We start from the raw sequence: 27,678 nt of genomic DNA, 5'->3' as shown, positions 1-27,678 counted from the left end.
GCCCCCTGGTCAGTCATTTGGGAGCCTGCGCTTTTCTGTTGCTGTGGCCTTCAGGGTCCTCACTGGTTGGAGTCCTAGTCCTTTTATGGTGGTGCCTTCAAAGTCTGGCTGGCAACAGCGCAGCCCTTTGCAAACCCCAGAACTGCTATTACAACATACAGATATACAGCCCTGCAAAACCAACCTCCACAACAAGACCACCCCAGCAACACAAAACATTTCAACATATCCTATCACCTTGATATTTTCCCTGGGAAAATATCATAATATTCAGCATCACAACTCATAATATAACTCATAATATAACCCATAATTCATACAACATACGGCAAAAGCCACCTCTCAATAAGTCATTTATAACATGCCCTCATTGGCTCATTTGCCTTCGCGCCTGTCCTGCCTCCCTGTGTCCCTGACCGCCGCCTTGCTGCTTCGCCCCCACGTCCCTGCCTGAGCTACCCACGTTCAACCCTGCTGCTCTGATCCAGCCATCACTGCAATCTTTGCCGCGAACCTGTGCAGGGTCCTGGACCTCCTGTTTGATTTCGCACTCACTGCGTGTGAGTCTACTCCCATCACCACGGGAGCGGCGCCTGTGAAGCTGTGCCTCTCCGAGAGCTGCGCAGGCTCGTTAGCAGGCAGCCCATCAACCCCCCAGTCGCGTGGACGTCGACGGCACTCCCTGATCTGCTGGTGGTAACGCCCTCTTTTGCTCTCTGTCTCCCCTCTCTCTCTCTCTTCCCCGCCCATTCCTTTTCCATTTTCCTTCCTTCTTTTCTGTCTTTTCCAGTCTCCTTTCGTTTGGGTGATTCCTTTTTTGTGTTGTTCTTTTTATTACTAATAAACAGGTCTCAGTTACAAGGTTTGCCTCATTTGGCTTAATTTTATTCTTGACCATCTAATTCTAAAAGAACTCCTCACAGTTTCCCTCAGTGGAACGGGACAGACATACTCATTACTTTGCTGAAACTTACAGGCTAAACTTTCCCCCAAATCCTTTGACATATTTAGATCACTTCTCAGAATTTATTCACATGAGAGTAGGGGTGTCTTGATGGTCTCTACTGGTTTTTGCAGCAGGTTCAGGAGAAGACCCATGCACAAAAAAACATAAGACACAACTGGGGTTGCAAAGCAAATTTATTTTATTAGATGCAGCAGCAAATGAAACATAGCGACCCCTGGATTCCCAAAAAGCTGCTGAGCAGGACAAGGCGATGGAGCATGGTGGTCAGAGGGAGTGGCAGGTAGGCAGTGCACCTTCAGGACATCCCCTGGATCAAAATGGTGTGCATCTTGTCTTTGTCACCTTCTCACCCCTCTGCTCAGAAGTGCCGTGCCTGAAGGACGCTGCCCCGTGCTCGAGCCTGCGGAGCAGCCCGGCTCCCTCCCGCTGTGCCCAGGCTGCTGCACACACTGCTAACCTTTCCCAGGACTTCCAGGGCAGCCGGCAGAAGAGTAGCAATCCTCAGCCGGGGCACCAGCCCTCGGCTGTCTTTTGCCTTTCTCTCCTCCTGGGCCGCCTCCAGACGGCCAATGGCACCAGTCTGCGCTGTGCCCAGCACGGCTACGCTTCCCTCGGGAGCAGCCAGCTGCCGCTTTGGCTCTGAGATGGGACGATGTGCCCGCTCCCAGGAAGAGGCACCCAGTGCCAGGCTGCTGCCTCTTGCAGCTCCAAGGGCCTCCTGCCAGCCTGCCTCTGCCCAGCCTCAGGCTGCTCTGGGCTCTGCGTGGGCTCTGCTGGGGCTCCGGCCTGGGCAAGGCCGGGCCGCTCTCACCTCACGCTCGCTGACAGCTCTGCCTCAGACGAGACCTTTCAGAGCACCCTCGCTGAGCTTTCTGCTTTCTCAGCTGAGCAAGACTCTCCCCGAGCCAAAGAGATTGCACTTAGGGATACAAATCCAAGTGGCAGGAACCCCAATGCTCTCGAGTCACAGCTCAACACCTACATCTGCACAGGATGTCTTGGCTGCACAACTCCTCCTCTGCTTTTGCCTGCAAATGCCATTGCCCGTTCTGCCTCAACTACAAGCACAATGGCTGGGCAAAAACCGGCCAGTGTGCCGTATTGCAAAGGCAGTGTGGTCTGGAGAGGATGAATGAAGAAGAGCCTGCCCCACTGACAAACCATACCAAAGAAGCCGTAAGTGTCACTTTCCACCTTTAAGGAACAATGGACAATTGAGAAAGAAATCTTGAGCTTCCCGACAGGGTGAGAAAGAAAGGAATCTTACAGATGAGTTGGGGTTTCAGAAACTTTATTTATTTAGAATCCTACTCTACAATCCTATTCTGCAATCCTACTCTACAATCCTACTCTACAATCCTCATCTAAGCTGGTCATGGAGAAAATAGTCCTGAATGGATGGATTGCCACTGCAATCTTTTCTCCTCCTCCTTCCACTTCTTCAGTGACTCGATCAGTGGCACCAGGCTGGATGCAGGCTTGGCTGATGTTACAAATGGATGCTGCCCAAAGGAAAAAAACAACCAAGAACAATGAACCATGACTTTCCGAGCTCAGTGCTTCAAAGGCAGGGGTAATATTTTTAAATGAAAAGGGGATTTACTCCGAGTAGGTCTAAGGAGCATAGTGCAACAGTGGCACAGGTTGTCCTGAGAGCTGGTAAGTGTCCCTTCCCTGGAAACATTCCAGGTCAGGTGGGAAGGGGCTCTGAGCAGCCTGATCTCTTTCAAGATATCCCTGCTCATTGCAGGCCACATGGATCAGATGGCCTTGACAGGTCCCTGCCAGCCCAGCCCAGGATTCCTCACCATTTTCATTTGGAAAGCACCAAGAGTGAAGATGAGGAGGAAGGGGGCTCAAATCTGATGCCTTGGGCTTCAGTGGAGGAGGAGCCCATCCTCGGACACTGTTTGACCTGCAGCCCCTTTGCATTTTACCTGCAGGAGCTCCTTGGCAGACCAGCGCCGCTCCTCCTTTGTCTGCAGGCAGCAGTTCAGGAAGTGACGCATAGAAGCCGAGAACAGGTTGGGCTGCCGCAGCTGTGGGGTCCCTCCTAAGGCTATCAGGAGTTCAGCCTGGAGAAAAAGGAAACACAAGACTCCACCTGCTTCTTTTGATGCCTTAGGTTTTAACTTTTCTATTTTTCAATTCCTGTACTGCCTAGTGTGTAGCTCAGAAGTTTTGTGTGGCCTGTTAGCTACTGTTCTCTCGTGCTAGTTAGACATAACAAAGCCTCTCTAGGTTTGCTCTCCAAGGACACTCCGATTGTCCCAGGGCCCAAAATGTGTGAACTCAAAGCCTCTGAAGAGGGGCAAACTTGGGCTAATTACATCATTAACTGGGCTCATAATTGGAGAATTAACCCTGCTATGGAAATGGACCAAGCTTACAAAACTGTGAAGAACTCATGACCCAGGGTCCATCTTGGATGTAGCCTTTTGACTGCCCAGGCTGTATCTTTGAAGGCCATTCAAATAAATACCTATTTTGATTCTCTTATTCTTGTCTAGTCTCTGGTTTTAGGTAGCCACTCCAGGCATCAGTTTCAAGTCTGTAAATGCTCTCCCAGAGCCCCTTGTTTAAGCTCAACTCTGCAGTGGCAATTTCTGCCTTGGCAGAGAGGCAGAGATGACTTTCCTATACCAACAAAAAACCCAAACCCCAAAGCAGCCACAGCTTTTCCAGCATCCAGCGGAGCTTGCCTTGGCAGCTGATTTGATTGGCTGACCTAGTTAGGGGCAACTACATCAGCAAAAGCACGTTTTGCTTCTCTGAAGATTCCCACCAGCTTGACAGGCAGTTTGGAAGAGGGACTTTGCTCTAACTGTTTTCAAGCATTATTATAGAAAAGGGAGTTATTGCTCAGGTAAGGAAAGAAACATTTGGAACCTCGCGTTCAACACAGACACGTTAAGATGCATGCAGAAAGGTCTTGGGATGAAAATGCCTGTTTGGGCACACAGGAGCCACCTGCAGCTCTGTCTCGCAGCAGTCTGCAAGTTCCAGCTTCTCTGATGTGGCAAAAGAAAATCTTTTCGCGGTCAAATCAGCAGAAGGAGAAATGCCATCCCTATGGTAACCCTCTGCTCCTCTGGATACTCAAGTCAATGCATTAAAGATGTGCCCATCCCAGAAAGTGCCAGGTAACAAATGGGAGGTTTTGGCAGGCTCTCCATGTCACCAGGCTGCAGCTTGGTCACGTGGAGAACGTGGCTTGGGCTATGACAGAAATATGGTCACTAAGTGTTTCAGCAACACTGCACAAGAAGCAGAAGACACTATGTGGCCTTTACACCCTCATGCCCAGGTTTTAGGCAAGTGACAAGAAACCGTACAGGGAGTGCAGTTCTTCTCTAGAAAAGCACTGTTTTAGAAACTTTGTTGGTTTGGGTTTCTTTCCTTCTTTTCTGGAAATGTAACACCAGCTCTGAGATGTGTGTTTTGTGTTATTAGAGACCTCTACACAGACAGATGAGCTGGAACACCTTAAAACCTAAAGGAAAGTGTTGCCTGAGAATGGAGAGTGTTTGCATGTGGTAGGGCCTGAGTTCCCCCACTGATGCAACCAAAACTACAGCAGATGCTGATGTGCTGCAGGGCCATTTTTAGAAGGGGACCTTGGTGGAAGCAGTGCCAGCAGACGGCAATGGGATTTTTTCTGATGGAGGACAGAACACAGGATAGGTGAAAAAGACAGAGGGATCAGTGAGTATTTGCTCCTTACCAAGGAAGGACTTTCATTCCAGTGAGGAGCTTCTCGTTCCACCATTTCGATCCCCACAATTCCAAGAGACCATATGTCCACTTTGGGGCCATATGGTTGACCTAGCACAACCTCAGGCGCCATCCACCAAGACGTCCCGACCACTGAGCTCCTTAGATTCTGCTCAGGGGTGAGCTGAGCAGAGAGGCCAAAATCAGCTGAGGAGAACAAAAAAGTTCTGTACAATTAGGAAACCAAGCAAAAGAACTCCCCACTGTAAGTCTGAGAAAGCGCTGTTGAATCTCCTGGAAATCCGTCCCTGCTCTGTTTCCTCAGGACTTTAGCCAAGGAAACACGGAAGTGGCTGCTTTTATAATTTTTTAATCCTGCCCCCAGAAGTGGCTTTTATTCCCTGGAACCTTTAGATTGTAGCTCCCTCCCTCTGGAAGGGACACCCACAGACCCAAACCAGTGCCACTCTGGACTGCTTTTTCCTCGCCATACCTCTGTGCACGTTGCAACTGTGCCTTCAGCTCGCTGCAGGGGTCCCTGCACTGCCAGCAGCACCACTTTGGGGGAACTGGCAGTCACTCAAAAGCAGCCCCAAACCCCACATGCCCGGAACGCTCTGCCTGGCCAAGAATATACCAACCCAGCTTGACAGAGCCGTCAGTTCTGAGAAGGATGTTGCTGCTCTTCACATCTCGATGGATGACATGGTTTGAGTGAAGAAAATCCAGTCCTTGCAGGCACTGAGAGAGAAAACAGAGACAGGAGGATAAAAATGAGTGGTGTGATTTGAGCCCACAAGAAAGGAAACAGCTCTAAAAGATTCCCTTTCCAGGGGAATAGAGTGTAATGGCAGAACACAGAGCCATTGAGAGGAAGAGCTTGCTGCTCCAACACTACCTTTCTAAGGGAAGGCACGTCAGCTTTTGAGAGAGCCAACGGGAATTGCTGTTCTAGACTGTCCTCTGCAAAGCAGCCAGAATGACTGCTGCTGCAGTGGATGTGCTTTCTTCATCCAGAGGACAAGCAAGGCTTTGCCAAGAAAGAAAGAGTCCCTCCCTTTGCTGTGAAGCGGCTCACTTTTGGGTGGGAGGCTGCATGGCAAAGGTTTTCTTGCTGGCCTCAGCACAGACTTGGAAGTATCACATGAGTCGCCTTTCAGAAGCAAACAGCATTTTGGGTGCACTACTACCCTTTTCAGCTGAGGACTCTGAGAAATGAGTCCCTTTTACCATTAGTTTCCAATTCTGCTACCAGCACCTTTGCTTTTACAGGCAAGGAATGCCGTGCAGACAGGCTCCAGGCAAGCATTCAGAGAGGCAAGGTGGAGAACAGCAACTACAAATACAAGAGACAGAGTGAGAATGCAACAGCAGGAGATAAGAGTACAAGAACAGAGTACAGGGAGTGCAGGCACACTGCCACGCAGTTCCCCTGCTTCCCCATAGCATAGCAGCCACACAGAAGCAAAGTTTGGCACATGGAATCCCTCCAGTTCTCAGCCCCTGTTTCCCAGACAATCCTGCCCAAGCCCTCGGAAGCACAGGTGGGATCCCTGACCTCCCGACTGACGGCTGCCATCTCATCTTCAGATATGTACATCTCATTGATGGCATCTCTCAGAGTGCCTCCATCCATGTACTCCATCACCAGCCAGACTTCATCATCCACAAGGTAGCTGAAAGAAGGAAATGAGGCCATGGAGATGAACGTGCATGGCTACGCCACTGTTTGGAAAAGACAACGATTGATTCTTGTTTCCAGGTCCCTTTGAAACGAGAACAGACTCAAAGGAATAGACGTTCCCTCTAGGCTGTGCAGCGATTGCAGTCTGTGCTGTGTCAAGGAGAAAGGCACAGCTGTGAAAAAGGAGATGTCTTAGATGGCCAGCAAGTGAAAAACGCAGTTTACTAACAGCCCAGATAAAAAGCTGTCACACATGGTGTTTATGGAAAAAAAGCACCTAGTCTTCCTGGCATGCCCAGCAATGGAAAAGAGGGGCTGCAGTCCAAGGGAAATCCTCTCTCGGATGGCTCATTAGCATTTAAGACTCTTGAGAAAAATCAAGCCCCAAGACAACGTGGTGGCAGTGAACTTAGAGGGTATTGACTTCGTAAGATAGCACTGGTGCAGGCTTTTGAAGAATTGTCAAACGATGTGTGCCAGGGAAGACTAATGCAGACAAAATGCACTCTCTTCCCATCCATTGGAGATGAGAAGAGAAATAATAATTGATCAGTAATTAATGGCTCTATTTTCTGCCACAGACCAAAGTGGGTTTTTGACCTCTCATGCTTGCAGTAGGTAAACAAACATTCATGGGATAAGACCACGACCACTCACCTGTCTAAATAGTTGACCAGGTTGGGATTCCTATTCATCTTCATGATCATGAGTTCATTGACAGTTACTTCCTTCCTCCTCAGTCCTTGCAGACTAATTTTCTTTATGGCCACCTAAAATGACAATGACAATCAGTACCTTGAGAAGTTGGTGGCACGAGACCACAACACACACGGAGCGAGTGATTTTGGAATGACACAGCTGAGCTGTGCCAAAGTGCCTTGTGATTAGACACTGGAGTAATTAGGAACTGACATTCCAACAGCCCATTTCTCCGCTCCCTTGTGGGCCAGAAACAGGACACATGGCCACTGACGTTTTGCCTTGTCCACTTGGTAACAATGGTGTCAACTATCACCCACAAAGCTCTGCCCACACTCTCTGCTGCTCTGCCTGGGATCCAGAGAAGTAATCCAAGCCTTGCTACTCTATGGATACATCCTGGGCTATAAGCAGGGCTTAGGGCTTTTAGGGACGCCTTGCAGATCCCTCCCTACGTGCAGTTCCCAAGTGCAGCACTGCAGGTTGCTAAGGAACTACCAGTAAGGTTCAGATGTGTTTGCTGGCAGCCAGAAATGAGAATTCAGGACTCTGAAGCTGTAGCCACAAGAAAGCAGTGAGATGCTCTAAGGCACCACCTTTGTTTTAGCCACTGAGAGTGAGTGAGCATTTCCTTCTCCAAAAGGAACCACTGCTCTCTTTGCCTTCCTTCTGGCAGCTGAGAAGGACAACGACTGTCCCAAATGTATTTTGCAGGCTGGCACCAGTCTGTGCTTCTTGTGCCTTTGCAGCACAGCTCTCGCGGTGACCCAAAGCTCCAGCCACAACTCACACCAGAGGGGAAAGCCCTCAAGAGCTGCAGAATCTGCAGGGACTGTTGACATTTACCTCTCCTCCTGTGGCAGTGTCGAATGCTCTACAAACTTCTCCGAAACCCCTAGAAACAAAACAGCAGCAAAGAAAGGAGAAGCTGTTTAGATCTTGGCGTGAAAGCCAGCCCGGACAGGAGATCTCTGCTCTAAGTGCCTAAAACCTGCAGGAGGCATGAGGGCTCTGCCAGAGGGCACATGATGCATTTTCCTCTCCAGTGCATGGGCACTGGGCCTGTTCCTGAAGCTTTGGGCTTTAGTCCCTCAGCTCAAAAAGAGAGCTTATTCTTTCATCTTGAGTTTCCGTTTCTAAACTGTGTGGTTCTAATCCTGACCACCGAGTATTTCCTTCAGCAACCTCTTGGAAAGAACTGTTCCTGAGAACTGTTATCTGACAGCTACCAGGGGCTAGGCTTCTCTTTCAGGCAAGCAAGATTCTCCTTTCATTAGTGTGGCCGTATGATTTTGAGACATACAAAAATGCTAAGGAAATTAACACACAGCTGTCCCACACTTGAGAGACAGGAGATCTTCCAGCTCCTGTTCCTTGCTGCAGGCAAGACCGTGGCAGCATGGAGATGTCTTTGACAATGCCTTCTGACCACACTTACAAATTCTGACCAGCACTGAGAGATGGGTCAATCTAAGCCCAGTGTCTGAACATGTTTGCAGCTTGCCTGACTTGACACTTGATAGATATTCCACCAGCAGAACAGCCGGCCCATGGTTTTGTAGAAGAAACTGTGGTTGGACTCACCCACTGCCGATATTTTCCAGTTCAGTGTATTTCATCACTGGATTTTCCATGCTCACCATTTTCCCTGAGGGAAACAAAGTGCAAGATGCTCACTTGAAAGCAGAGATGCCACCTTCCAGGAGATACAAAAGGCAGCCCCACTCTCTGGGGCTCTGAGCCTTTTGTGGTCATCTGGGTAACAACAACAACAGCGACGAGAACCACAACAGCAACAGCAACAGGCCAGGCAGCTCTGCAGCACAGATGGCCAGCACTGAGACTGATTTTCTACAGTCCTCTGAAGAGATCTCTTGAGAGGAAACAAAGCACAGAGAGATGCATTCGCAGGAGAGGATGGCATCTTGCCAAAGGAATGCCTTTCTTTTTGTAAACCAGAGCAGCTCACATTGTGACCAATACCAACGGGGCTTTCCGCATCAGGATGCTCAGCCTTTATGGGCAGGCTGAGTTCAAAGATGCCCTTGCCCGTGTCCCATGTGAAGAACCACACTGCTTGTCTTCCCCCTGACTGCGCGGATCAGTCGCTGGCATTGGACTCGCCCTCTCAGCTCTGCACACGTCCCCGCCTTCCCAGCTCGGCACAGCGGCCACGGGCAGCAAGGACAGCAGTGCTCCTCGGGTGCCGGCGTGGCACGGACAGCTGCCCAGAGGAGATGCTGAGCCTCTCGTGAGTCCAGGCCGTGCCATGCAGAAGCCGGCCCAGACGAGGGGCTGCTGCCTCCTGGCAGCTCCGCGCTGCAGCGGCCGGGCAGCAGCAGGACTCTCTCAGCTGAGGAAGGCTCCAGCCTCTGCAGTCGCAGCGGCCGTCAGGGGCAGGGCAGGTACCACAGCAGGGCTGGGAAGGCCCAAGGATGAGCACTGACAAGCACTGGGAAGAAGCCACAGCCAGACCGAGCCCCGTTCCAAGCTCTTGCCCCCTTTCAGGACACAAGAGGATTGGCTTTGAGATCAGACACACCGAGGTGCACATCAATGCCCTTCTTGTCCCAACAGGTGATGGTAGACACAGAGTCAACTGGGCTCTGTTCTCAGCCCCCCCAGGTCTTACCTGAGAGCACAGCACTGGCAGCTGTTATGGGCAGGAAGCAGATTCAATGGGCTGTGCTGCAGAATCACAAAGGGCTTCATGTGTTTTCCTAGAGAGTGAGCTGTGCAGGGCTTGGGCCAACGGGTGGCATTCTAACAGTCACGGGAATGACTGGGAATCAGGGATGAAAAAGTGCCACGGATCTGAGGGATAGACAGTGGATGGGCTGGAGGCTCACTCCTGAGAAATGCCTGCAGTGCAGTTTTACCTGACCACGCCACATCAATGTGTCTCTTGGACACATCCTTATAAGCATGAAACTAGGATATTAAATAGGGATTGTTATAAAAGTATCTGCTTTTTCTTTGGGGACATGTGGAAAACACCTCTTGCTCTCAATTTGTGCTGTCACTTGATGTTTTTTCAAAGAAGTGGTCATTGGCAAAAACGTTGCATTGTCATAAAAACCAACTGTAGATGTAGTAGTGGAATAGTAACAGTCATCAAAATTACACCAATAAGACACATGAGGAAGAAGAGCTCCTTCAGGATGGAGAAAAAACAACTTCACCAGAAAAAAAAAAAAAAAGGCCCAAACCAAACACACAAAAAAACCCCAAAACAACAAACCACCAACCAAAATCCTTACAAACCCACCAAAAGACAAAACTCCAAAACCAAACAATTTCTGCGAAGGTCTTTTGCTCTGATGAATGCTGAGAAATCAGGAGTCTAAGGAGAATTTAGGAAGCCAAATATTCCGTTCAGTTTGGCCACTAGCACAGAGGACTTGCCTAGATCATTTGCTAGGTCACAGCTGATGCAGGAACAATCCCTGCTTCTGCCTTCAGCAGAGAGGGAAGCTCAGGCAAAGCCAAGGCAGTCTGAGCTGTGCTCAGAGGCAGCAGGAACACCCAGAGCACTCCCTCGCTGCCTCGAAGCACAGCACTTCCTGTGAGGAGTCCTAAATGTCCCTGTGACAGCAAACTGCGGAGCAACATTTGGCACAGCTATGCTGACACATGCACACAATACACTGTCCCTCACACAAGAAATACACAAGACGTACTCAGTAGCTCCAGGAGGTCATCCTCCATCTCCTGTTGATGGGAAGAAGCTGTGTTGGTGTTGGAGCTGAGCAAAGTGCCCGGGCTCCACTTCTCAGGCTGGGGTGCAAAGGCTCCTTTAGACAATGCTGCTGCTGCTGCTGCTGCAGGAGCAGGTTCCATGCGAGAGCCTGTGTAGATCTGAGACAAGAAATGAGGTTGTGTCAGAAAGTGTGGCTGGCAGAGATTGCCCTGGGATCCCATTTCAAATGCAGGCCCAGAGGAAGATGCTGTCAGCCACATGCAGGGCTCTTAAAATGGTTTTTTTTGCATGTCCACTTCTCAAACCGGATGGGTCAAAACCAAAGGCTGATTTTACTTGAGTTCATGGCCAGATTCCTGTTCCATTCTCATGGATTTTCTGAAGGATGACTGCTGCAATGACTATTCCACTTCCTCCCAAGCACTCTTTTCCCCCTCCAAGGACTATGGACACACTTGCATCTCCTTGTTCTAATGTTCTACCTCCTCCCATGGAGTCCTCTTTTCCTCCACCATCTTCGGGACGGGCTCAAGCTGCAGCAGGTCCGGCTGGGACAGTTCCTGTGCCCCACGCCAGCCTTGGGGCTCTTTGTGGCCAATCACTTGCTGGAAGTCTTTGCAGGCTGCCAGCTGAGATGTCCACACTTCCACCTCAAGTCAAACACAACAAAGCAGTCAGACACTACAGCTTATCCCTGTCAGCCGTGGGTCAGCGACTGTGAGGAAAGGGAAAGAACAGGTTCACAAGGGATACAGACAGCTTGTTTCAAGATCCATCAGGGTCACCAAGCTGACCTGCAAAAACACCTCAAGAAACAAGGAGAGCAGGAACAGGCCAGCAGGAATCCATTTGGATGACTGCTGGCCAAAAGGCCAAAGGACTAGTCACACTGTCCAGGGCAGCAGCTGAGATTCAGCAGCCCAGGACGTGTCCTTCAGAGTGGCTGTGATAGAGACCACAGCAGGATGGCACTCAGAGACATCACCCCACCCGCCTGCTGCTCTGCAGAGGAAAAGCAAGAAGGGCAGAAACCACCAGTTTGGTGACTGCAGCGGCTCTCTCTGTTTCACTCACTCGCTTTTGTAGAGCCTCATGCTTTTGGAGTAGAAGATTAATTTCCTCTCGGATGATTTTCAGTCCTTCACCCAGCCTCTTCTCCCTTGCCTTGATCCTAGCCTCAGTTTCCTGCAGCTCTGCCTGCAGCTCTTTGTCAATGTTCTGCAAGGAAGCAGAGAGAGGATGTCTCACGAGTGGAGTGGCTTCAGCTCTTACACTCACCTGCTCTTGTAGATCGCTCCTGTGCTGATGGAGATTCTTCTCCTCTTGGATGCTTCTGATGTCTTCCTTGCTCCTCCTCTTTGCTGCCTTGATGTCACTCTTGGCTTCGGGCAGCTCTGCTTGTGGCTCTGCCTTGATGTTCTGTACACACAAATGCAAAGCAAGTGACTGGCAGCTGCCATCAGGCTCAGCTTTTTCCTCTTTCAGCCTCAAAATCACATTCATTCAGCCCCTCCCTTCTGCTTCCCTACCCAGCTCTGCTTCCATTGGAACCCTCCCATCCCAGCACTGGGCTCTGCAGATGACAAGGCTCTGTGCTTTCAGTGCCTGTGGGACTCCTGGCCTCCTCAGTCCCAAGAGCTCCGTTTTATGTCCCTGTTCCTGCCCTTCACTCTGTCACCTGGCTAAGCAGGCTCACCTGGCCATTCTCTTGTGCCTCTTCCACCTGCTGCCTGAGCTGCTGCAGCTGCTCTCGGGCTGGGAACAGCTCTCGCCGAGTCTGGCAAGGCATCTCTGATAGAGCAATCTGCTCATGCTCTTTCTCTAGAAGGAGCTGCACAGAAAGCAAGAGAAGATGGCTTTCAACTTCCCATAAAATATTTATGGGGCAGGACTCAGAGACTGATGGGCTCGCACATTCCCAAAGCAATGTGCTGCTGCTCTCCCGGGTCCTTCTCTGCCCACGGGGAGGCACAGATTCCAAAGTGACACTGGCACTACAGTCAGGCTCCATCTGGGACTGAAGCTCCAACAGACTCTTAGGCATCTGACAAGGGAACGTGGGGCATTTCTCAAGGCTCTGCTGAGGACCTCGCTCCTCTTCTGCCGTGTCCTGCTTGTCTTTCAGAAGTGACTGACACCCAGCCCTGTCCCACAGCCCCACCCTGGCTCTGCAGGTGGCTTCCTGTGGGAGCTTGCTCCTTGTGAGAGACACTTCTGGAGTTCATGTTCTCTTCAGGCCTGCACTGCCATTCCTGCCTTTCTGACATCTACACTCTTGTTACAAATCCTGGATTATTCAGGAGATGAGGATGCGAACAAAGAGCCTCCAATGGAGGTCAGAGGGCCTCTATGGCCACCTCAGTATATGGAGGAGAACCAAGGTGTTTCTTGTCCTCCCTCTTTTATCAACTGAGAATTCTGACCGGCAGTAACAGAGACCCTCAGAAGGCCCCATTAACAAATTAGCTTAGACACCCTTCAGGATGCCAGTGAAGGAAACCATGTGTCCTGTAATGCATGTTTGACCAGAGTCACCAAACCCCACCTAGAGGATGGGATTGCTCCACACCCATAGGACAGACCAAACTTTCACGGATAAACAGGGGGAGGAAAACACCTCTGAGGGGAAAAAACAACCATCTCTGGAGGGGGAAACATATCTGCCTGCTTGGGATCGCTTGATGGAACATGTCTCTCCTCCTCTCCTGAAAGGATGTCTTTAGGTGAGCTTTGCACCTCCAATTGCCTTGGAGCAGAGCAGGGAAGTTTCATTTAGATAAATAGATCGATCGATCGATCGATCGATAGATAGATAGATCTATCTCACTGTTATCATCTCTCTTTTCCTATGCTTTCCCTCACTACACACATCAACACTTGGTAGCCAGTGCCCTGATTAGCAGCAGTCCTGAACTTGCTCTCCTGTTGCTTCAATAAACCACACTCTTGGGGAACCTGGAGCAGGAAGGTCCTTCTAGAATGCGATCAGACCCAGGACACTGCACTGGGAACTGCACTCTTTGTGCATCTGTACTGGGGCAAGTTCTTCTCTTGGACTCAACCAGACTGATGATGTTAAAGTGGCTGCACTTCAGAAGTGAAGCTGAGCCCCTCCCAGCCCCTCTGACCTCAGAGGACCAGCTGGAATGCAAGGGTGTTGATTTCCTGCTGAATTCCTATACCTGGAATACAACACATTCTGCTCCCCTGGGCTGCCAAAAGGCATGGGCGCTGTTAACCTGAGAGTGATGTGCAAGGCCCTGCTGGCTGGCCGGACACCAGAACAGCTCCTTCTGCACCAATCTCCCTGCCCCAAACTACGTGTTCTCATGCAAAAACACTGCAACTTCCAAAACCGCCAGCTTGCAAGCTAAAATTCTAGCAGAATCTCGTCCAGTGCTAGAAAAGTCCAGGAAAGGTTGAGTAAAAGCACCTTTGTTTGCCGAGAAAGAAAATACAGGGAGTCTCCTCCTAGAAAACCAACAAACCAACAAACAAAAAGATGAAAGTGTCACCTACTTCAGAGCAACATCTTTGCCCCCACTCTAGGCTCCAATGCAGTTTTCAAATGCAGTTTTAAAAACAGACTTCACAACAGAAAGTATCTGCAGAAACATGGCAGCCTCGGGCTTCTGCCCCGGAAGAAGGGCTCCCAACTGCGCACTTTGCTTCTTTTGCCACACGGGAGAAGAGGGGCCCCACACAGGTCCGTGCACAACACAACCATCTCTTTGCAGCTTATCAAAAGCAAAAACACAGGCGCACTCAGAGCCCCTGTCAGCTCTGCTCCTCACTGCTCTGCCTGAAGAGGCCAAAGAACAACCTGGCAACCAAGGCACCAAAGTCCCTGACTTCAAGCAGCACCTCCCCGTCCCCAGTGTGTCTCTGAAATACTCCCAGCTCGGCCCACCCAAGAAGCTCATGTGGACAAACCACCCCAAAGCCCTTGTGTGCTCACATCAACAGCTTTTGTGCCAGCAGCTACTTGGCCAGCCTGTGCAGTGGGACACGGCTCTCCAGGCCACCGTGTCCCCCACGTGTCTGGCAAGGCTGAGAGCGGTGTCTTTGGAGCACTCCCTTCTCTGGCGACAGGGGAGCCTTCATGATTCGTGTTTGCCCCTCTTGGAATCCCAGCAAGCTGGGGCCTAAACACGACAGCTCAAAGGCCGTGTTCCAGCTGTCAGTGGCTGGGGGGAATCGCTAGGTCCTGCCAGGACTCCAGCACTCAGCATCCTCGGCCACCACCAGCAAGTGCTGGCCGCTCAGAAACTTGCAGCTCTGATTTCCTCTAAACACAGCCCCAACCACAACTGGCACTTACCGGCTCAGGACGTTCAGGTTCACGTCTGATGCCAGCTGGTGATTTCCAGACATTTTTCACCCATTTGGCCCTTGCTCCAGGAGCAGAGGGAGCCAGAGGAGCGCCGGCGGTTGGTTCTGTGCCCTGTGGACAGGCAGGAGTGTGAGGGACAGGCAGTTGCCTGTCATTTCTAACCTTATCTCTATTCAGCTCTACAACCAGCTCTACTAAGGAGAAATCATAACCTTGCATAGCAATGGGATTCCAAGTGCCTCCAACTAAAGTAAAATGGGCTAATTCAACAGTACTGCATATTGCTCTGAATTAGATATTGCAGCCTGGCTACTGTCAGCAAGCAACGTTCTCTCTGCAAAGCTGGGCTTTTAGTTCTGCGACAGCTCTGAAATGCAAAAGCAGCTATTACACAGCGATGCCTTTGCTATTGCTGCTGCAGACATGGAAACCTAAAACTGGATAAAATCTGTGCTAGTGCTGGAAAAGGGCAGGAAAGGTACAGCAAAAGCACCTTTGCTTGCTGGAGAAAGAGAAAATAAACAGGCCTTCTCCTCCGTGCAAACCAACAAACCAAGAGACCAAAAGACAAAAGGGTCACCTGCTGCAGTGCCTAAAGCCCTTGGGTGCAGTGAGGGGATGCTTGGCAGGGGATGCAACGGCACTTGTGGCGAGCACTGTCATGCAGGCATTTAGGGAAGTCTGCCTGAAGGTCCCGCAGGAGCCTCCCTTTCTCCAGCCTAAAGCTGCTTCAGCACCTCCTCATGGCACTTGGCCTCCACACCCTTCCCCAGCTCCCTTGCCCTTCTCTGCACACGCTGCAGCCCCTCAAGGTCTTGCTTCTTCACAGTGGCCCAGAACTGGACACAGCACTCCAGCTGCGGCCTCACTGGTGCCCAGCACAGGGAGACGGTCACTGCCCTGCTCCTGCTGCCCCACTCTTGCTGACACAGGCCAGGATGCCCTTGGCCTTCCTGGCCACCTGGCCACACGCTGCCTCACGTTCAGCTACTGTGGACCGGCACCCCTGGCTCCTTTTCTCCCACGCAGCTCCCCAGGCACAAAGTTGCACATTGACTTCAAATACAGCAGCCAGAACGGCAAGATCTCCTTCCTGTTCTTAACCCTACGAGACAGCACTCAAGGAGCTGCAGCTTTGCCCCCACTCTAGGCTCCAATGCAGTTTTCAAATGCAGTTTTAAAAACAGACTTCACAACAGAAAGTATCTGCAGAAACATGGCAGCCTCGGGCTTCTGCCCCGGAAGAAGGGCTCCCAACTGCGCACTTTGCTTCTTTTGCCACACGGGAGAAGAGGGGCCCCACACAGGTCCGTGCACAACACAACCATCTCTTTGCAGCTTATCAAAAGCAAAAACACAGGCGCACTCAGAGCCCCTGTCAGCTCTGCTCCTCACTGCTCTGCCTGAAGAGGCCAGAGAACAACCTGGCAACCAAGGCACCAAAGTCCCTGACTTCAAGCAGCACCTCCCCGTCCCCAGTGTGTCTCTGAAATACTCCCAGCTCGGCCCACCCAAGAAGCTCATGTGGACAAACCACCCCAAAGCCCTTGTGTGCTCACATCAACAGCTTTTGTGCCAGCAGCTACTTGGCCAGCCTGTGCAGTGGGACACGGCTCTCCAGGCCACCGTGTCCCCCACGTGTCTGGCAAGGCTGAGAGCGGTGTCTTTGGAGCGCTCCCTCCTCTGGCGACAGGGGAGCCTTCATGATTCACGTTTGCCCCTCTTGGAATCCCAGCAAGCTGGGGCCTAAACATGACAGCTCAAAGGCCGTGTTCCAGCTCTCACTGGCTGGGGGGAATCGCTAGGTCCTGCCAGGACTCCAGCACTCAGCATCCTCGGCCACCACCAGCAAGTGCTGGCCGCTCAGAAACTTGCAGCTCTGATTTCCTCTAAACACAGCCCCAACCACAACTGGCACTTACCGGCTCAGGACGTTCAGGTTCACGTCTGATGCCAGCTGGTGATTTCCAGACATTTTTCACCCATTTGGCCCTTGCTCCAGGAGCAGAGGGAGCCAGAGGAGCGCCGGCGGTTGGTTCTGTGCCCTGTGGACAGGCAGGAGTGTGAGGGACAGGCAGTTGCCTGTCATTTCTAACCTTATCTCTATTCAGCTCTACAACCAGCTCTACTAAGGAGAAATCATAACCTTGCATAGCAATGGGATTCCAAGTGCCTCCAACTAAAGTAAAATGGGCTAATTCAACAGTACTGCATATTGCTCTGAATTAGATATTGCAGCCTGGCTACTGTCAGCAAGCAACGTTCTCTCTGCAAAGCTGGGCTTTTAGTTCTGCGACAGCTCTGAAATGCAAAAGCAGCTATTACACAGTGATGCCTTTGCTATTGCTGCTGCAGACATGAACATGGATTTTCTTTCTGCCCACCCAGCTCAGCCTCCTTACTCTACTGCCGCAGGCCAAGCTCACAGCTTTCTACACAGTTCTTAAACACCAGGAACATCAAAAGTTCCTGTCTCACTCACCTCAGGGTCAGGACTGACGAATACGCGGATCATGTGACCTGCAGTGGGAAGGGAAAATGAACCAGATGCTGTGAAAAAACCGCCTGTGAAAAAACCGCTGTGAAAAAACCTGGTTAATCCCGCAGAACAAGTCCACCCAAACAGAGAGTGTTTTCTTTTCACAATAGCCCTCCAGCAGACACAGTTCTTCCACACATCCAGCAAGAGAGCAGGACAATATTCTTGGTTGTGCCTATGCTTTGGCCTCTTTTGCCAGTAAATGAATACAAACTTGATCAAGAAAATGCAAATTGTTCTTTAACACCCAATATTTCTCTTCTGACCAACAGCTAAAGCTGCCTTTTTTATCCTCTCCTTCAGGTTCTTTTTTTATAAAAAGGTTGCTAGCACTAATTCTCATTAAGTTACTGAAAACCTGTTGCCCAGAAATCCTTCCCCCAAACCCCCCTGAGGTGTCATAGTTCTACTGGGAAACAGCCCAGGAGCAGCTCTGGGGTTCAAGAGCAGACACTCACTGTTTGGGAGTTTGCACTTCATTGCAAAAAGAATCACTATTTTAGCACTCATTAAAGGGTCGAGTTAGACAGTCAAATCTTTTAATGACAAAATTTAGAAACAAAGAAGCTTTCCCTGAATTCCAGGCACAACTGCAGAGTTCTTTGAAGGCCTTCTGAGAACACCTCCCAGGCTGCCTTTTCAAAGTTGTCCTGCTTCACCCAGCCCCCTGAGGAAATGACAGACTCGGCTGCCACAGACTCTCCCGTGGAGGGAAGGGAACCCCTGCACGTTCCCTTGCAAATGCTGCCCACACCTCCCTGGCTACAGACACCCTCTTTTGAGCTGAATGTGTTGACAGGAGCTTTACCAAAGCAGTGGCATCCTAATGGTCTTTTTGTTTCAAAATCAACTCAGTTACTAAGAAAGAGCAGGAAGACCTACACAAGCCAGGTTGGGTTACACCCAGGGAAAACCTCTACTCACGTGTCAGGTTAGTCAGGTAATAGGCAGAATAACCAATGCCATACACAGTGCAAACTGCAGCAGCAAGTGCCTCCATGATTTTAGCACTGCTGTGCAAGTTTGCAGACTGTGCTCTAACACAAGAAAAAACAAGGCTCCTGTCAGAGTGCAGCTGCCCCCTGACAAGGCCTCAACCAGGAGGATGCTCCTGCTCTGAGCAAGCCCAAGAGCTGCTCTGACACTGAGACCTTCTGTGCACCAAGGCAACCTTCTGATGACAGCACCACAACGTGGCAACCATGCCCTGACATCACAAAGCAGCTGCTCTGCGTTGGTCTGGGAATTGATGCTAAGCAACCCAAGCTTCCCTGCAGCAAACACACAATAGCCTGGGAAGTTCTCCTCTGTCACAAAGCAGCACAAAGTCCCCTCGTGGGCCAAACCCTGTTGTTCAAGGGCTCCAAGAGTAACTCAAAGAGTGCCCCAAGCACCTGCAGCCTGTACCCCAAGTGAACACTGAGATGGGACCAAAGCAAAGGAAACTAGACCAAGAAAATGGCCCAAAGCATTGCACAGATCCAGGAGAGAAGGCACTAATTGCATGACAGCTGTAATAATTCCTAACAAATCTCCCCACACATTTGCACTTTTATTGGACACGCCCTGGTCCCCTCTGTAGGTACGTCTCTGCCTCTGCCTTTCGTCCTCTTTGGAAGCAGTCGAACGGGCAGGATTTGCCCACCCGCAGGAGCTGCTCCAAGCTGGGAATGCAACTGGCAGTGCTGATTTCCAGAGGCTTCTGGCTCCCGGCTGAAGCCAAGGCCAGGAGCGGGTTGAAAGGTGCTGGCACTGCTGCTGCTCTGTGCCAGAGAGCCCCGGCTGGGAGGGCACGGTGCCCACTGCGCCGTGGGCTCTCTCTCTCCTGCCAGAGCTGGGCGCACCTGGGAAGGAGTGATGATGACTTGTGGGAAAACCAAGGGCTTTGTGGGGGCTGCATTTCTCTGCACACACCCAGGCCACCTGGGGCACAGAGCTTTGGCCCCCAGGAAAGGGAAACCAGAGGGAAACGGCTTGAAATATTTCATTTCAACCTTTTTTACTGTTCAATATAAGTGACCACAATGAAAGGTTACCAAGCAGGGATCCATCCCTGCTGCCAGCTCAGCGTTAGAAAGGAGGCGGCACTTGATTTCAGTGCTGGGTGCATGGGGAATCACTTCCCTAACACGTGCACACCCAGCAATCTCACTTACTAGTTTGTACCCATGGAACTAAGACACACTCATTACTTTGCTGAAACTCACAGGCTAAACATGACTTCAAACTATTTGACATATTTAAACCACTTGTCAGAAGTTCTTGATGTGAGAGTAGGGGTGTCCTGAGGGTCTCTGGTGGTCATTTGGGGAACATCCCCATGTGTCAGGGATAGGAGACAGATCTGAGGCCTGACATGTTTGGTCCGCAGTGTTGCACATCGACAAGATAATGCAGAAGACGACTGTATTCTTAGTTAGCGGGACTAACTTCTAGAAATGAAACTAGGTATCGGTCACCTGGTGGAACTCATCCTGGGAAAGGAGAAACAATACATAATGGAGCCATTGTTGGCATGGAGTATGGTCATGGGCCAATGTGACCTCATCTCGTAAGTTGGCCCTGGACGAAATGATGTTGAAACTGGCCACTCCTGAGGAGGAGATATAAGGTGTGCCCCGGGGGTGGAGGGGAGAGGACGACATGACGCACGCCATTTTTATCCAGGGGACGCCCTGAAGGAGTCCTGCCCTTCTGCCCCTCCCACTCAGGAGCCATGCTCTATCTCCTTCTCCTGCTCGGTGGCTTTTCCAGCAGCCAGGCGCCGGTATGTATTTCTTGCTAACGTGACTACTAAAATTCATTTGCTTTGCAATTCTAACTGGGTCTTGAGTTCTCTGGGCATGGGCGTCCTCCTGAACCCGTAACACCCATTCCTCAAATTCTCCTCTGATGGTCATTTACACCTTCCTTCCCTGGGAATTGAACACAACATTTCGTCACTGCACCCTGCAAGTGCTTTTGCTGCGTGAAGCCACATTGCATCTTTCTTTCCCAAAGTAATAAAGAAAACACAAATTGCCTACTGAAAGCCTTCTGCTCCCTTCCAAATCAGTTCACTACTCAAGCACAAGCCTCAGGCACATCCCCGATTCCCTCTGAGAGAGGAAGTAATATTTTGCTGCAGCCAAAAGGGGTTTAGGTCAAAGAATGAAAATTGCTGGATGTATGTTGGATTTATGGTTTGGAGCTGTTCTAGTTAATTTGCTGGGTGTTGCTGTGAGCTGGGAGAGGGGCAGGGTTGAAGACCTGACTAAAAAGGAAGTAGGATGGGAGGGGAGGGGACAGAAAAGAAGGTGGTCAGGAGAGCACCTAAGTTTCTTAGTACCCACCCATTGGGAAAGGGGACAGGGACCGTCCCGGCTGGGAAAGGGTCTAAAAAGCAGCCATTTTCTTAGAGGGGGGGTGTGTTGAGCTCTCGGGGAGGGAGGCACACACCCGGCTCAACGGAATCGTTACTCATAAGCAGTTTTCCTTTGCTTCGACGACTTTGTTACCATTTAATTGTATCCAAAAGTGAGTTCATTTTTAACACCTCTCTGCCAGCAACTCAGAGCTGCGTGGTGCACTGCTTGCTGTGCCCTGGAGAGCACAAAGCAGGCTGGCCTGGTGGCCCCGAATATTTCTGCAGAACGCTCTGCATTCCACACCTTTGCTCTGACTCAGTGCAGAACTGCTTCCTCCCCGAGCTGTGTGAGGCACTGGCTCCTGCGGATCTGACCTGACGAGCTGTCGCTGCCTCCCGTTGGCCTCGGTGCCCCTGGCAGAAGTGCCGTGCCTGAAGGACGCTGCCCCGTGCTCGAGCCTGCGGAGCAGCCCGGCTCCCTCCCGCTGTGCCCAGGCTGCTGCACACACTGCTAACCTTTCCCAGGACTTCCAGGGCAGCCGGCAGAAGAGTAGCAATCCTCAGCCGGGGCACCAGCCCTCGGCTGTCTTTTGCCTTTCTCTCCTCCTGGGCTGCCTCCAGACGGCCAATGGCACCAGTCTGCGCTGTGCCCAGCACGGCTACGCTTCCCTCGGGAGCAGCCAGCTGCCGCTTTGGCTCTGAGATGGGACGATGTGCCCGCTCCCAGGAAGAGGCACCCAGTGCCAGGCTGCTGCCTCTTGCAGCTCCAAGGGCCTCCTGCCAGCCTGCCTCTGCCCAGCCTCAGGCTGCTCTGGGCTCTGCGTGGGCTCTGCTGGGGCTCCGGCCTGGGCAAGGCCGGGCCGCTCTCACCTCACGCTCGCTGACAGCTCTGCCTCAGACGAGACCTTTCAGAGCACCCTCGCTGAGCTTTCTGCTTTCTCAGCTGAGCAAGACTCTCCCCGAGCCAAAGAGATTGCACTTAGGGATACAAATCCAAGTGGCAGGAACCCCAATGCTCTCGAGTCACAGCTCAACACCTACATCTGCACAGGATGTCTTGGCTGCACAACTCCTCCTCTGCTTTTGCCTGCAAATGCCATTGCCCTTTCTGCCTCAACTACAAGCACAATGGCTGGACAAAAACCGGCCAGTGTGCCGTATTGCAAAGGCAGTGTGGTCTGGAGAGGATGAATGAAGAAGAGCCTGCCCCACTGACAAACCATACCAAAGAAGCCATAAGTGTCACTTTCCACCTTTAAGAAACAACGGACAATTGAGAAGGAAATCTTGAGCTAAATCACAGGGTAAAAAGGAAGGAAATCTTCCAAATGAGTTGAGGTTTCAGAAACTTTAATTATTTGCCATCCTTCTCTACAATCCTACTCTGCAATCCTACTCTACAATCCTACACTAAGCTGGTCATGGAGAAAACAGTCCTGATGTGATTGTCACAGTCTTTTCTTCTCTTTCCACCTCTTCACTGAAATAATGAGTGGTGCCCGGCTGGACGCAGGCTTGGCTGATGTTACAAATGGATGCTGCCCAAAGGAAAAAAAAAAAACAACCAAGAACAATGAACCATGACTTTCCAAGCTCAGTGCTTCAAAGGCAGGGATAATATTTTTAAATGAAAAGGGGATTTACTCCGAGTAGGTCTAAGGAGCATAGTGCAACAGTGGCACAGGTTGTCCTGAGAACTGGTAGGTGTCCCTTCCCTGGAAACATTCCAGGTCAGGTGGGAAGGGGCTCTGAGCAACCTGATCTCTTTCAAGTTGTCCCTCATTGCAGGGACTGCTCATTGCAGGCTGTTTGGACCAGATGACCTTTACAGGCTCCTACCAGCCCAGCCCAGCCTAGGATTCCTCACCATTTTCATTTAAAAAGAACCAGAAGTGGAGATGAGGAGGAAGGGGGCTCATCTTATGCCTTGGGCTTCAGTGGAGGAGGAGCCCATCCTCGGACACTGTTTGACCTGCAGCCCCTTTGCATTTTACCTGCAGGAGCTCCTTGGCAGACCAGCGCCGCTCCTCCTTTGTCTGCAGGCAGCAGCTCAGGAAGTGGCGCAGCGAAACTGAGAATAGCTTGGGCTGCTGCAGCTTTGGTCTCCCTCCTGTGGCTATCAGGAGTTCAGCCTGGAGAAAAAGGAAACATGAGGCTCCACCTGCTTCTTTCACATCTGTAAATGCTCTCCCAGAGCCCACTCTGCAGTGGCAATTTCTGCCCTGGCAGAGAGGCAGAGATGACTTTTCTATACCAACAAAAAACTCAGACCCCAAAGCAGCCACAGCTTTTCCAAGAGTCAGCAGAGCTTGCCTTGGCAGCTGATTTGATTGGCGGACCTAGTTAGGGGCAACTACATCAGCAAAAGCACGTTTTGCTTCTCTGAAGATTCCCACCAGCTTGACAGGCAGTTTGGAAGAGGGACTTTGCTATACTAACTATCTATACTATCTCTAAGGATTATTACATGAGAAGGATCTCTGCAGTTCTTGTTGGTCCCTTAAGCGCAGCTTCCATTAAACAAAACTCATCAAGCTTTTTATCCTCTTCTTGAAAACAATGGTAATTGGAAGAAAAGACAGGAAATCCATCCGATTTTCCTCAGGTAAGGAAACAAACAGTTGAAATTGTTGGTGTGACCCAGCCCACTGCGGGGCTGGGGCAGCGTGATGCCAATCAATCCCAGCTGTCATGGGTTAGCAAAGCATAATCCCAGAAGTGATGCTCTTGCAAAGGGGTGCTTACAGCTTCCTCTGTGACCTGACAGAGCCTATCAGCTGGCCAGTTTGAATATGGACAATTCTTGAAGCCACTAAAAATTGTGGCCTCTGTGATCCACACTTAAGGATAGACACACCCCAGGCAGAGCCCTCTCTCGTTTCTGCTGCTGGGACAGGAGGCTGTGGGCCCTGTGCGGGGGCCCAGCGGGCCCAGCCCAGGCCCTGCTCGGGCCAGGCCGGGCCGCACCACAGCCATCCTGGAGCCGGTGGGCCCTGTTCCACCCGCGGAACACCCCCACAGCCCTGCTATGGGCAGCCGGAGCAGCCCGGCTCCCCCTCTCCAGTGCGGCCAAGATTCAGCTGAAGCTGCCCTGCTGTCCGGCAAAAGATCGTGTGACCAACAGCGATAAGCGAAATTCCAGCTGCAAGGCCTAGGTGAGATTAACCCTTTTAGTGCTGTGAAGAGCTGAAAACCTGAGGGAGAAGAAAGACGAGATGCTTAAAGCTGATATTCTGTTGTAAAGCTATGATGTATCAGAGTACCTGTTGTAATTTCATGAAGGCATGGGGGGGTGGAGTGTTCAACTTGTACTTGTGAGCAAAAGCACCTGCGCTGAGATAGGCAGATGCTGAAGCAGCTGTAATTTGAGGAGAAGTTTGAACAGGGAGAGATGGAAGTGATGAGGACTTTTGCTCCAAATGGAAAAGGAGAAGACCTCAGTTCCTAGAGATGCTCCCAGAGATAGCCCTAGAGATGAAGATGAGGAGGACCCTTTGCTCCCAGGGAAGGAGGAGGGCCTCTGTTCTTAGAGATGAAATGCTCCCAGAGATGGCTGAAGAGAACTTCTGTTTCTGAATGGCTCAACCTTCAATTTGTACCCCAGTAATTCAAGAGTGGACCCTCGAAAGCAGTTGTGGGAAAAGCTGCATGTCAGGGGAAGGGACTCACATGTGAGCAGAGAACCAACCCGGGCAGCTGTCTCATTGTGCTAATTTCTCCATAGCATGGGCAAGAGAGACTCCTCTTCCTAAACGGACTGAACAATTATGGAAGTGGTAAACAGACTGAACATCTCAAGGGTTGTCTTTTTACATTGTCAGTGGGAGATGGGAGAAAGGTGGGGGGGAGGAGAAGTGTTCTGAAGGTGTGGTATGATTTTTTTTTTTTTCCCCCCTCTTTTAGGTCTGTTAATAAATTTCTTTATATTCTTTCAAGTTTGGTGCCTGCTTTGCGTTTCTCCTAATTCTTATCTCACACAAGGTAAACAGGAATGAGTATTTGGACCAAACCACTACACCAACCCATCCACTGGATCGAGTTTCCCGAAGAGGCAGACTCAGAGGATGGGTCAATGGGCGGCTCAGAAGCCTAAGCCGCACCCCCCTGGGCAGTGCCCGGGTACAAGCCGCCTCCCCCGGTTCGGGAAAATTCTCGGTTACTTGGTTGTTCACTGGTTCTCTGTTATAACTCCCACCTCTCGGTTTCCCCCAGTGGTTCTTGTGAAATTGTTTCCTCCCCCTGGCTTGTAACTCATTGGTTGTTTTCCCCTTTCCCCGCGGTTTTCAAACTCTATAAAACTGCGGACAAGCCTCAGGGAGGATCCCATCACATTCCATCCCTTCCCAGCTCGTTCGGGTTGCGAAACTTCTAACAAGAAATCTGTTAGGAGCCAGACCAGAACAGCCTCTCTCTTCCTTTGTCTCCGAGCTAACGTGAGCTGATACCATTGGCTCCTGCCATGTTTCCTCTGCCGAGAAGCCAGCTAGCTAATTCAGCCAGCAGCTCTTTTCCTGATGCTGAAGTCGCTTCTGCGGCGGGCAGAAGTAACGCAGCTGGGCTGTCTCTGACCTGGGGCACGCCAGAGCTCGTGCCCCGAGCAGCAAGAACTTGGTTAGGTTGGCGCACCAAGCACGGGGCTCACACGAGTGGATCCCTGTGACATCGTGGCTGTCAGTGGACAGCGATAAGAAGCGACTTTGGACTGCTAACGCCTCTCGGAGCAGTCTGCTCTGTTTTAGGAGCAGTGCCCTGAGAGAAGGCTGCTAACTCCCACTCACTCTGCACTGAACTGACTTTGGAGAGCAGGCGTGCCTCAGAGAACCCAACCTGTGCTTTTTACTTTGGGACCAGACAAATTTGTGCTGATGTCTGAAACTTGTGCGAGTATCCCTGGTCCCTGATATTTTGTTTCTTTTTTCTTTTTTCAGGTGGTGGGCGGAAGAAGTGCCCAAAGAGAGATGGGATCCAAACTCTCTCAGCCCCAAAGAGAGGTTTTTCTCCAAGTTGTGAAATTCCTTTCAGTTACTGGTTTCAAATTTTCAAAGGGTCTGTTAAAACAGTTCGCTGGCTTTTCTTTTACCTTCCTCAAGTGTCTCCAGCAAATTTAAAATCTCCTGCCTTCTGGAAGGCTGTGGGGCATAAGATTACTGATTTAAAGCGAAAAGGGGACTCCTCTGGAGAAAAATTCTTTCCTCTAGTTCTAGTGCTTCAGGACTTGCATAAAATGGATCAGAAAGTAAAAGAAAAGCACAAATCCCCTTGCAGTTCTTCCTGTATCCCTCCTTTCTCCCCTCCTGCTCCTCATCCCACTTCCCCTTCATTGGAAAAACTGAATGGGGTGATATGCCCAGAGGCACAGAGTTGCTACCTTCTCTCTGACCCCTCTCGCTCTTTTCAGCCACCCTGTTGGGGTAGCTCTGGTCAAGCTGCCTCGACCTCTTCCCAAACCCTGTATCCCTTGCCCTCTTCCCGTTATAAGCCCAGAAAACTGTTTTAAATGCTGTTTGCCATTGTCCCCCCCCACTCCACGTGTCTGAACAATGGCGCTGACCACATGGCACAGTTCACCCCTCCCCCCCTTGTTCTTCCCCCAGGCCCTTTCGCCCTCTTACCCCCAACCCTTTCCTATCCCCTCCCCGAGATGTGATGTCATCGGGTTCCTCCCATGCATTGGGTACTGCCCCCTGCGTTGGGAATCCCCGCCCATCCTGTGACCACGCCTTCTGGTCCTCCAACCCCGCCCCCTGTGGAGGAGTTCCTGGCTCCCACGCCCCCCCCATTCCAGTTCCCACGGGGTAGAAACCGGAACCACCTTGAAATCAGGTCCGGGAGTCTCCTCAGCCCCTTCCTATCCCTTTGCTGTTCCTGTAACATATGATTGAACTGGCAGTAATCCCACATGGAAACCTTTTGATTCTGCAGGGCTGAAAGAGCTTTGCAAAGCCCAGAAAGCATTTGGGAGGGAGAGTCAGTATTTTAAGAACCTTCTTAAGATAACTCTCACCGGTACAGTGATTGTGCCACATGACCTCAAAAGCATTTTCTCCTGCTTGCTTTCCCCATCCAAGTTTCAAATGTGGGAAGAAGGTTGGAGGAAGCAACTGGGAGAGGTCCTCCTTATTTTACTGCAGGATCCAAACAACGCGGGGGTTTCTATGGATCACCTTACCAGTGAGGGGTTATTAGCCAAGCCCCAGAACCAGGCTCAAAATACACCAGAGCCGGTCCTGAATGCTGTAAAGCAAGCAGCACAGCAAGCGTTCTTAATGATGCCCCCTAAATTAGCACCTCAATTGAATTACACTGAGATTTGGCAACTGCAAAATGAGCCATTTATTGATTTTGTGGATAAACTGAGGCTGGTAGTGGAAAAACAAGCGGAAGATCCGAAAACAAGAGAGCATATTATAACGCAAATTGCAAAGATTAATGCCAATGATGCTTGTAATAGAGTGGTTTTGGGTCTTCCATTCGAACCTCCACCGACCTTAAGTCAAATGATTCGTGCTTGCACGACATTGGTGCCAATTCATCAGCCAAATTTAAAAACGGGGAAAAACTTAATAGAAATTGCAGCCGCTGCTGATGCAACAGCATCTCAGATTTCTATTTCAATAGAAATGCTAATTGGGTCTGTCACAGGTGTGGCAAACCAGGGCACTTGGCCCAAAACTGCAGAGCTCTGGCTTCAGTTAA

The 27,678-nt window shown here is 50.8% G+C and overlaps 2 protein-coding genes across 2 annotated transcripts in view; one reads left to right on the top strand and one right to left on the bottom strand.

Annotated features, from left to right (window-relative positions):
• Positions 1-27,678, top strand: part of LOC138102609 (uncharacterized) — a 60,473-nt gene that overhangs the window by 23,747 nt on the left and 9,048 nt on the right. The gene's annotated exons all lie outside the window — the stretch shown is intronic.
• Positions 2,258-27,501, bottom strand: LOC138102624 (uncharacterized). Its single transcript, XM_069000340.1, has 17 exons — positions 27,470-27,501; positions 18,561-18,673; positions 17,580-17,617; positions 17,020-17,142; positions 15,086-15,208; positions 12,461-12,595; positions 11,839-12,183; positions 11,247-11,414; positions 10,745-10,922; positions 8,649-8,712; positions 7,911-7,959; positions 7,023-7,135; positions 6,240-6,357; positions 5,323-5,422; positions 4,692-4,888; positions 2,905-3,042; positions 2,258-2,469 (listed from the first exon to the last, which is right to left on the bottom strand). The coding sequence occupies exons 1-17, from the start codon at positions 27,499-27,501 to the stop codon at positions 2,341-2,343; spliced, it is 2,163 nt and encodes a 720-aa protein (XP_068856441.1). The 3' UTR covers positions 2,258-2,340.

The sequence above is a fragment of the Aphelocoma coerulescens genome, unplaced genomic scaffold (genome assembly GCF_041296385.1).
Source record: "Aphelocoma coerulescens isolate FSJ_1873_10779 unplaced genomic scaffold, UR_Acoe_1.0 HiC_scaffold_94, whole genome shotgun sequence".
Lineage (NCBI taxonomy): Eukaryota > Metazoa > Chordata > Aves > Passeriformes > Corvidae > Aphelocoma > Aphelocoma coerulescens.
The sequence above is the reverse complement of the archived record's forward strand: the minus strand, read 5'-3'. Positions and strand labels throughout refer to the sequence as shown.